This window comes from Castanea sativa, chromosome 1 (assembly GCF_040712315.1).
Source record: "Castanea sativa cultivar Marrone di Chiusa Pesio chromosome 1, ASM4071231v1".
NCBI lineage: Eukaryota > Viridiplantae > Streptophyta > Magnoliopsida > Fagales > Fagaceae > Castanea > Castanea sativa.
Window position 1 is genome coordinate 19,194,487 of NC_134013.1, and position 11,419 is coordinate 19,205,905.

At 35.4% G+C, this 11,419-nt stretch overlaps 1 protein-coding gene across 1 annotated transcript; it reads left to right on the forward strand.

Annotated features, from left to right (window-relative positions):
* Positions 1-3,466: 3,466 nt before the first annotated feature.
* On the forward strand, positions 3,467-11,139 carry LOC142614611 (phototropic-responsive NPH3 family protein NPY1). Its single transcript, XM_075787165.1, has 4 exons — positions 3,467-4,555; positions 7,073-7,142; positions 8,189-9,367; positions 10,268-11,139. Exons 1-4 carry the CDS (start codon positions 4,494-4,496, stop codon positions 10,805-10,807), a joined length of 1,851 nt encoding a protein of 616 aa, XP_075643280.1. The 5' UTR covers positions 3,467-4,493; the 3' UTR covers positions 10,808-11,139.
* Positions 11,140-11,419: the final 280 nt, after the last annotated feature.

An 11,419-nucleotide genomic window follows, 5' to 3' on the forward strand; every position in this document is an offset into this window, starting at 1 on the left:
AATAAAAAAACTGAAAAGTGTGTACTGTTTATGAACAGTGCATGAACAATGCCAGCACAATGATGAATAATGCTTTTTGTCACTGGTTGAAACCTATGCACGAAAAAAAGAAAAAAAAAGAAAAGGGTGGAAACGCTGAACGCTAGACGCGTTCAGCTATCCAAACCAAGCCTAAAGGCTAAAAGCTTTAAATTATATAAGAAGATTATTAGGTAGTAGTTTAATAAGTTTATATAGATCTGATTCAAGACAAAAGCAGGTATAATTAATGTGAATAATTAATGGTTTGTTTCACTTGGCTGTAACCTGTAGGCTAAAATTATTTTGGTTTGACTATGGTTTGGTCCCTCTCATTTTGTATCATTGTCATTTTAATCCCTCAATTATTAAAGATTGTAATATATCTTCTAATTAACAATCGTTTCATTGTAAAATGAATTGTTAAGTAAAATGAATTGTCAAGATGACATTGTCGGTTTTCGTTAAGGAAAGTTCATGGTTTTGGCCCCTCAAAAAAAAAAAAAAAAGTATCCCAACACTACTTCGTTTTGTTTTGTTTTTTTTAACAAAAAAGCATTTTGATAAATTTAATAGTTCAAAGTCTAAAGATTTTAATAAATAACTGCATAAAAATTGGAGGTTTAAATTATTAACTTTGATACTCAAAGTAACCAAAATAATAGTGTGTTAGAAATTGGATGGACCAAAAGTTGTCTTAGTCAATTGGTTAATTAAGAAAAATTGAATCGGAAATGTGTTTGTGTAACCTCTAAACCATCTTACCAAAGAGATCAAGAAAGGTAAGTAGTAGGTACAAGGTAGAAGAACACACAAAAGGGGTCTATATGTCACCGGCCTTTGGTTTAGATTTTAGTTTATATATAGTTTTTAAAAATTTCACTCTTTATTCTTTTCTTATTTTTTGTTTTCTGTTTTTATTTTTACTTTTTCAAAGTACCAATTTTTAGCAAAACACCAAATAAGCTTAATGCCAAACGTGCAAGAATCATTTTTGGGGCTTAGAGGGCGTTTGGATAGCCCGTCCACGTCCAAGTTTTGCTTTTTTTTTTTTTTTTTTTCCAACGCGTGTTTGTTACTGTTCATGAACAGTGATTTTAGGCCAATGAACAGTAACTTTTGGAATGAACAATGATTTTTACCATTTTAAAAATTATTTTACTACAGTGTTTTCAGTTTTCAGTTTTCAATTTTCAGCAATAAGTTCTATCCAAACGGACCCTTAGTTTTATCCATGCAAGTAAAATATTGTTATTCCCCAATGAGGTAGCACAATCGGTTAAAAACCACGTTTCATGGATCATATGTTATCAAATCTCTCCTTCACCTTCTCTTGAGATTAAAAAAAAAAAAAAAAAAAAACCCTTAACAAAACTAAAAATTAGCATGTTGCAACTTGAGCACAGAAAATTAGTGTTTCTTCCTATAATCTTGACCAAAACAAATCTTTAAACATATTAATGATGATTACTGTACAATTACTTTTGGATGGTAGATGATAATTGAAAAAAAAAGAAAAGAAAAATCAACCTGACTGTGCTAGTTATGCATGTGTTTGTCATGATTTATTTGACAAATTGTTAGTATTATAATTAGTTTGTGAATTTAAACTATCCTAAATGGACACAGAATGACAGAATCCTTGGATTGTTAGTATTAATTAGTTTGTGAATTTAAACTATCCTAAATCGACACAGAATGACAGAATACTTGGAAGGAAGTTTTTGTGCTAGTTAGGCTTTTAGCTCGCAAATTCAGGTAAGCCATCCAGATAAGCCTGGGGCTATTAATTGCAAATAAAGGAAAAACAAAAAAACAAAAAGAGGGAGTGAAAGAGAACAAATATTTACACTGTATATGGCATAATTAGTACTACTGCAAATAGTAGAATGTACCACCATCTTGGATAGTCTAGTTTCTTTCCTTGTTGTCATTATAAATGATGTGCAGTACATTATAGAGGGTGCTAATTTATGGCAACGGCTGGGTGTGTACCAGTTCATGGAAGGCCACACACAAACATTGAGAAATGGTGTTGGTCTCTGCTTGACTCAATGTTGTAAATACCATTCCGATCCTTTGACTAGCATGACTGGTTTTTGTATTAACATTAAAACTAAATTAAAGAAACACACTTCCTCAAAGAGTTTTTAAGTTCAACTATCTAACCTATCCAAAAAAAAAAAAAAAAAAAGTTCAACTATCTTGTTACGTTTTTAATAAAAATGTACACGATTTAAATTTTCTCTTTACTAACAATTAATTACTATAAAATAAAATAAAAATTCAATTTTCAAAAAATAATTATAATATGATTTACAAGATCTAATTTCTTTCAAGTAATGAATTTTGGTACTACTCTCGTGGACCTCATCAAAATAATGCTTTATTTTTAGATGTCTAGTCAACTGCTACACTTCAACTCATTTCGAGGAGAACCACCTATAGCTAGGGGAATCAAAGATAAGAAATCTTTTGAATGAAAAAAAAAAAAACAAAATTATAGGTATCGGCTGGTATTGACTAATACGGGATGTGTCGAGCAAGTTTTCAATCAATACCTAACAAAATATCAACTCAGTACTGGATGTACCAGTTCATGCATGACTATATTATGATTATATATCAAATTAATATTCTAATTTGTGTATATATATATATATATATATGTGTGTGTGTGTTTGTGTGTGTGAGAACATTGCTCTTTCCCAATTTCCAGTACCTAAAATGCTCTCAAAGGTCAAAATGACAAAGTCACAAAACAAAGCTACGCGGCAGACACAGAGACATACATATATAGTCCCAACAATTAGCATAGCAGCACACTACAAATAAGTCCCCACCATGACTCCACGCACACACACAGCCGCATTGCTAGCTTGTAACGTGGACTGCTATAGTTCAACCATTTGATCGGATTAATTAGATTATTAGATTATATTCAGTTTTTGTATTATTAGATTATATTCAGTTTTGAAATTGGTTTATTACGTGGTTCTCAATACACATTCACACACAACAACACAACACAACTTGGGAAAGAAAGTTGAGGATTCTTTAGAAAGAGAGTGCATAGGAGAATGAAACCAAAACCAAACGACCATGTTGGGACCCCAGATTAGTACTCGTCGTAATGTGCTTGGTGAGAATATATTTTCTTCTCTCTCACTTTTGTTGTTCAAAGAAAAGGACCCAAATCTATTTGTATCATCTCAACCACTTTTGTCAGTGCTATTAGTTGTTGTTTTTTTCTGGATCCAAAAAGATTAATAAAACTGACAGGTGACACCCATATTGATACGATAATAATAAAACAGAGCAATGGAACACAACACACACAACAACAGCATTAAAAACCATAGTTGAGGTAAAACTAGAAGTGGTAGACATGAAAATAGAGAGAAAAAGAAAGGGTAAAAAGGTAAGAAAATAAGGGGTGGCGTGCTTTAACGGCAGAGAAAAGCTTCTTTTAAAAGAGGAGAGAGAAAGAAAGAAGAGAAGAGGTCTGAGCCACCCTGTAAACACACTGCTCTGCTCTCTCTCTCTACTCTACTACTACTAATACTACTACTCACTCACAAAGCCTAAGCCTTTTTTCTCTCTCTAAAACTCTTTCTCTCTCTCTCACTTTCCCTCATTTTTGTTTTGCTGAAAGAATTCAGGGCTAGAAGGAGACAAGGTTATCAGAGGGCTTGCTCAGAGTAGACTGTATAGTGTATAGAGAGAGAGGGAGAGAGGCATTGAGATTTGCGCCAAAAAAGAAAGGATCTTCAGCGGATCAGAGTGATTTAAAGCAAAGGCGGCGACAATTTATGAGAGTTTAGAGCTCACAGAGTAGAGTAGACTTAGAGAGAGAGAAACCCAACCAAAAAAAAAAAATTTAAAGAATTTGGATCGTTTCTCTCTTTCTCTCTCTAACTCTCTGCTTTCATGCTCTGCTTTTTTTGCTTGTTTCTCTCTCTAAAACGCTGACGCCAATTACTTTCTCGCTTTCACTCGTCAGGCTCAGAACTCAGACTCCTATTTTAATATTTGTTTCTGTATTCCAAGCTTTGTATTCTCTTCCTTTCTTTTTCTTTCTGACACCATTTGCCTTGTGTGTTCTTCTGGGGAACCATTGCTCTCTCTCTCTGCTCCATAGGATTTTAGATATTCTCTCTCTTTCTTCTCTACCAGCGTCATCAATGCCATCATAGAGCCTTGAAATCAATCAATGGGAAAAGCACGAAGATCGAGACAGTGGTATAAAGGTGGAGACCTGTCTCGCTCTGGTGGTGGTGGTGGTGCTGGTTGTGGTTATCATGGTCCTGTGGGAGCGTGCTTTTAGATAAAATAAGAAGAAAGAGGAAGAAGAACCGCCATTTCTGAAGTGGGTTTTTGGTTTCTTCAACTGGGTTTGCCTCAAAATCCGCCATTTCAGAGTGACAAATTTGTGATTTGTGCTACTTAGGAGGGGTATTCAGTGGTGAACAAAAATGAAGTTTATGAAGTTGGGTTCCAAGCCTGATGTTTTTCAAGCGGAAGGGAAAACTGTCAGGTGAGTCAGTGAGTGAGGGGTTTTTCCTTTACCTCAAATTCTAAATTCATATACAAGTTCTTTTGTGTGCCTTTTTTGGGTTCATTTTTTGTTTGATTTTGGACTTAATGGTAACGCTCTACTGGGTTTAAGTTTTCTTTTTAAGAATTTTAGATTTGCTTGTATTTCTTTGTCATGCTCTGGCAATTTTCAGCAAAAGCTTACACTTAATTCAGTTTTGAGATTTGTATGTGAAGCGGAAAAAATGTGAAGCAGACATTTCTAACTTTTGAAAATTGTAAAACTAATCAAAACCTTTTTAAATTCAGTTGAAAAATCCTGTTAAGTACAAACTTTTAAAAATGCAAAGAAGTTATTATGTGATAAAATCTTAAGTCCATTCAGGAGGTGGTCCTGCCATTGAAAGGTGTCATCTTTGTGAAGAATTTGTGGTCCAGATCAATAATATAATGTCATATGGGAGTTCCAAGTTGTATTTTGGGTACCTTCTTTATACATATGTTCATCAAAAAAAGAACGTCTTTATACGTACAATGACATTAGTTCCACCAACATTTACAATTTCTACCTCCAAATAGGTTTTACTGGTGATGCTACATGCAGATTTCCATTTATCACATCATGTGTCTAATTGGTCAGAGGAAAAGTTGAACCTGTGCATGGATGGTTTGACCATCACCAATCCAGCTCTGTTGCCTCAAGGGCATCTTTGATAACGAAGTGTCATAACCTCTTGCATGTGCACTATCTTTGTCTCGTTGCATAATGAAAATCAGACAAAAACAAAGCTAATTGGTGGTCAATTCCTTTAATTATGGGATCACATATTATAATGCAAATTGCTTTTTTTTGAGGGGGGGGGGGGGTTGATTGTGATGAGTTTTGTTTACTTAAGCGAAAAAAAAGGGTGGTAGATATTGTAGTGTTCCTACCCATAAAATGAGTTTTCAGACCTTTTGGTTCATATCTCACACGCATGCTATGGTTTTGATTTGGACATAGGTTTTGATTTTAGATTCTTGGGAACCAGAGGGGTGAGTTTTCTTGACCTTTGTCTGTAAATGCAGTTCAAATCCATTCATATACTTAAGCATCAAGCAGAACTTGTATCTGGATTTTAGAAGAAAGCTCTTTTCTCATCCATTGGGCTTGTTATTTGGGTTAGGCAGTCCTGGTACTCAATATTTGTTTCATTATTCTTTAAGAAATGTATTTTTAAACTACGATCAATTGAATGATCATACATGCACCAGCTAACATTCAATTCACTCTTGCCAATAGCCTTGTAGCTCAACTAGCACCTCTTGGAAACACTGAAGACGTCCATGATTCAAATCCCAACTTTCAAATTATCAAACAAAACAACTCTTCTTTGAGTTGTTATGCTCTTTGCATTTAAGACTGGATGAAAATTGTGCTTCTATGTCACTGTAACTGTTATTTGGGTTATCAACTGTGTGTGTTAGAGCAAGTAGGGCTTTTAAAGAACTGAGTTGTTATGAACAGCTTAGACTTGGCTCAACAAAAAACTTGTTTATATTTGCTTTGTTAGCAAACAAGACAAGCTCAACCCTAGGTTTAGGCTCATCTATTAAACAAGCTAAGCTCAAACATAATAATGTGTTCATGAACAAGCTTGTGACTATGGGACATATAAAATTATGCTTATTAGACTTGAGATCATGTTGTGCAAAGTTGTAAATAAGTATATGAGATATCGAATTATTATGTGTAATTTTTTTGATGATATAAATAGTTCATGTCATAGTAAAAATTTTATAATTTTTAACAATATAAGATTGGTGAATCTAATTTATAAATTCATAAACGGAAATCAATCTGTCTAATTAACTCTAACAGTATAGTCTCTACTTAAATTTAGTTATTAATTATTAGCATGGATTTTTGAAAGGGTAAATTTTTTTCTGTCATTGTGTTTAGTATATATGATGGAAAAAATAGATTAATCAAAGTAGCTTGTGATAAGCTTGAGCTTGTTGAATAAGAAAATGAACCAAGCTTGAACATGTTATCTAGCTTGGTGACGAGCTCATGCTTGGCTTGTGTTGGAAGTCAAATTAAATAAATCAATCTTGAACTTTTAATATTTGGCTCGACTTATTTACAAGTACAACCCTAGGAGCAGGGTGAGGTCCTCTAATAAAGGTTACACCCAGCCCTTCCTGATACCTTTATATTACATATTACACTTTTTTTTTTATAGATTGACACCTTGTTCTATGGTCGTTGGATATTTAAAACATTCGTAAGGAGATATGTTCGGTAAAAAAATAAAAGAAGAATATGTTATAGCTGTTGCATCATGTAGTGAAGAGTCAAAACTGACAATTTATAATGACATTACCATCAAAAGAATCATAACCTCCTTATAATTTTTTGTTTTTAATATTTATTTGAGGTTATAAACCATGAGATGGTCATATGCATTTCATTTCATTTTCAACTTTGTGGTCTCCACCCTCTTTATGGCTTAGCATATCATGTCTGTTCATGCAGGTATGTGTCATCTGATTTGGCTACAGATGTCATCATAAATGTCGGTGAAGTGAAGTTTTACCTTCATAAGGTATGGTGTTCTTTTTCTGCTTTTCCCTCAAGTGGGTTGAATTTAACATTATCTTAGCTAACTGAATTGTTTTATTCTACTTATCTAAAAAAGAATTGGTTCATTGTCTTAGTTATTTTAAATTGGTCATGCTTTCCTGCTTTGGTGACCACCTGTAAAAATATTTGAAGGTAATGACATTTTCTTGGTAACTAATATGCCAACTGTTCTGAGAGGAGATAATTTTTATCCTTTATGCAAACAAGCATGTGAATAAAGTGAAACCACACTAACTTGACATTAGAAGGTTGGGTGGCAGGTGGCTACAAACACATTTTTTACAAAATTTATAGGTTTCTGTTTCATTGAAAAGAATATGAAAATAGATCATTTGCAAGACTGAAGCTATTGTTTAAGGGCTCATACAATGGCAGTTAAGCCATCTCTTTCCAATAATCCAATCTCAAGTGAAATCTAAGTGTTCATTGTTGTGATTGGAGAAACATACCTGAACATCCATTTGGAATCTATTTTATGTTGTGTTTTTAGATGGAGATAAACCGTTTTTTGTTATTTCGAAGGCTTGACCAAAGGGACAACAGTCAAAAAAATGGTGAAATTAATAGGAAAATAACTGTCTTAATAAGAGGCATGTGGTATGTGATCTGTGCTTCAACCAAGAACAGGGAGCATAGGTCTCTGAATTTGGACTTTATAATGTTGTCGTGGCTGGTTGAGGTCTCTTCACAGGCTGTGTTAGTACCACCCAGGAAACAGCAATGTCAATGGCATACAAAGAAAGATGATAACACTCTTTCTTGGAATCTTTTGAGGTGCAAAATTTTGTTCCTCTTTCATAGTTGCCTAATTATCACTTGTAGAAACTTAAATTATGATCTAACGAGGTTACTGACCAAAAGTTATTTGCTTCTGTATACAATGTCTCTATGAGCATGAAAGATGTATTCTATTTTTGAGGACCCCCCCCCCCCCCCCCCCAAAAAAAAGTGACTATTTTCCACCAGCTGTATATTCTGGTTTGTAATACTTTGTCTTTTTCTTTGCAGTTCCCTCTCTTGTCCAAGAGCAATCGCCTGCAGAAATTAGTGATGAAGGCCAATGAGGAGAGTGATGATGAAATTCACATGGTTGATTTTCCTGGTGGGCCAAAAGCCTTTGAAATTTGTGCGAAGTTCTGCTATGGAATGACTGTTACTCTCAATGCATACAATGTCGTGGCTGCTCGTTGTGCAGCTGAGTACCTCGAGATGACTGAGGACATTGATCGAGGAAACCTGATATTTAAAATTGAGGTATTTCTCAACTCAAGTATCTTCCGTAGCTGGAAAGATTCCATTATTGTTCTCCAAACAACCAAATCTCTTCTACCATGGTCTGAGGACCTGAAAATTATTGGAAGATGCATAGATTCCATTGCCTCTAAAACTTCTGTGAACCCTGTGAACATCACCTGGTCCTACACATACAATCGGAAATTAGCAGAGCCAGATAAAATTGTTGAGGATGGAGTGAAGTTCCCTGAGAAATTCGAATCTGTTCCAAAAGATTGGTGGGTTGAAGATATATGTGAGTTGGAGATTGATCTTTACAAGCGTGTTATGATTGCTGTAAAATCAAAGGGAAGAATGGATGGTAGCGTAATTGGGGAGGCACTAAAAACTTATGCAGTTAGATGGTTGCCGGATTCTGTTGATGCTTTGGTTTCTGATGCTCATGCCTGGAGGAACACATCTTTGGTAGAAACGATTGTTTGCTTACTGCCATCCGACAAAGGTGTGGGTTGTTCATGTAGTTTCCTGCTGAAACTATTGAAAGTTGCAATTTTAGTTGGAGCAGATGAGTCATCAAGGGAAGATTTGGTGAATAGGATAAGTATGAAGTTACATGAGGCTTCTGTTACAGATTTATTGATCCCATCTCGGTCTCCTCAAATTACTACATATGATGTTGAGTTGGTGCAATGCATTGTAAATCGATTTCTGATGCATGAAAAGTCTAATTGGGATATGGATGTTGTTGGGAAGAATGAGAAGGGGGCTGATAGTTTTGTCTTGGGGCATGGATCCTTGTTGAGTGTTGCCAAACTGATTGATGGTTATCTTGCGGAAATTGCACGTGATCGAAATCTTACCCTGTCTAGTTTCATTGACTTATCACATACAATTCCTCAGTCAGCAAGATTAGTTCATGATGGGTTGTACAAGGCCATAGACATTTACCTGAAGGTATGAACTATTGGATTTTCTTATGCCATGCACACCAATTTAGTATATTTAATTATCTGAGGTAAGCTCTTGAAATATATATGCGTAAACTGGGTTATGCTTTCTGAGTATCAGTAAAGTGGCCTTTTCTCATGTTGTATTATACAAGAAAATTACCATAGAAGCTTAGGTATTTCAAATTCTTAGGGCTCTGAGAAGACCAACCAGACTATCTAGCTGTGGCATTAGACTTATATGCTCTGCTGTGGTATGCAGAGTAATTTTTGTCTAATAGCTTCCAGCATCGGATTAAAGTGGAACATTTTCACTGCTTTGCTTCTCATATTTCCAACACAAAATATATAAGACTAACACTATGAAATATTCCAAAGCTGAGATTGGAATTATACTGATGCATTTTGTCTTGTATTTGGCTAACAAGGTGTTCCAGGCTCGTTTTTGTGTCTTACTATTGCCTTTACACCTGTAATGATCCTATCTCACATGTATTTGGTAATCACTAGAATAAGTCCCTGGGGTTGGCCATCACAAGGGGTTGTTTTCGGTTTTCAAGGAGGGCCAATGCTTGCTGAGGTGTCCTGATTGCAAATTGAAGACTCACTCAAGCCAACTCCTTGGGGTTCTTTAATTTATGTGTCTGGGAAATGCTGTTATTTTCTTTTTGTAAATGTTATCTTCTTTTTGTTTTCTTGTTCAACATTGTCGATACATCATTAATCAAATAAGACAGGGTGAAGATTTTACGTTGCTATAATACCTCAGCTATTTTTGATTTATAAATACATGGTGCTCTCTTGCGAATGTGAACCAGACTACTTGAATCACAGTTTAGAAGATGTGACCTATATGGATTTGAACACATTACCTGAATGAATTTCTGATGAATTATTGTATTTTCAGGAGCATCCTAATTTAACAAAAGTTGAAAGGAAGAAGATATGTGGACTAATGGATGTCAAGAAACTGAGTATCGATGCATCCATGCATGCTGCACAGAATGAGCGGCTGCCACTTCGGGTTGTTGTCCAGGTTCTCTTTTTTGAGCAGGTTAGAGCATCTGCTAATGCTCGATCCATTAACAACAATCCCCGTGATGCTTCACGTTCCACGACAAATACAGATGAAGAATGTGAGAAGACGGCAGCTGAAAGCTGCAGAACCCTCAAAAAGCAGATGAGTCAAATGAGGATAAAAGAGGAGGAATTCCGGAAAAACGGGAAATTGGCTAAGAAGAACAGCAAAAATGGAAGAAGTGGCATTCAGTTACTGCCATCACGATCGCGTAGAATATTTGATAAGCTGTGGGTTGTGGGTAAAGGGCATGGAGATAACAAGAGCTCTGAGTCATCTGGGAGTTCTCAAAGCCCGACTTCAATGGCTCCTGGAGACACCAAATCTTCTGGCTCATCATCAAGACACAGGAGGCATTCCATCTCCTAAAAAGATTTTGGGGGCTCATTCAAACTAAAAAGTGAAGAAGATTTAAACTGCTTTTAAGTGTAAAAAGTGGTAGGTTTTGCCATAGCTGATAATGGGTATTAACCTTAGCTGCAGTGCACAATATTCAGAGAAGGGGGTTTTCTGCAGAAAAATGTAATGAGCTTTTTGATTGCCTGATCTCTCTCTCACATCTGTTGGTTTCAAATGTAAGATCATCTATCCTATAAAGTCAATGTAGGTTCCTTATGCTTTCTTAATACTTATGTTTCCTTGTACAGGATCTTGATCCCCTGAATTAAAGGCCGTAATGATTCAAACTTTCCCTTTCACTAGCTTTCTCTGTGGTAGTATTTTCCCTTCCAATATCTTATTACCAATCCTCAAGATTGACATGAGCCATTTCTCTTTTACCTCAACTTAACATAAAACATAAAACATTTGTCTAAGAAAATCTTAACATAAAACATGTTTCTCAAAATGTGATACGACACTGCTCACATGTGATACAAAATTATCCTCCCTATCCTCTTTTTCATTCCCCCACCCCCAGCCCCACCCCCCCTTCTTCTCATATGCTGCTATAGCAAGTATGATGTGTGATACAGCATACAG

Bases quoted from the DNA above. Each gene is read 5' to 3' on its own strand.
- LOC142614611 (XM_075787165.1), top strand. From the start codon at position 4,494: ATGAAGTTTATGAAGTTGGGTTCCAAGCCTGATGTTTTTCAAGCGGAA. The intron at 7,143-8,188 runs GTATGGTGTTCT...TTTTCTTTGCAG, and splicing joins TGAAGTTTTACCTTCATAAG to TTCCCTCTCTTGTCCAAGAG. The intron at 9,368-10,267 runs GTATGAACTATT...TTGTATTTTCAG, and splicing joins CCATAGACATTTACCTGAAG to GAGCATCCTAATTTAACAAA.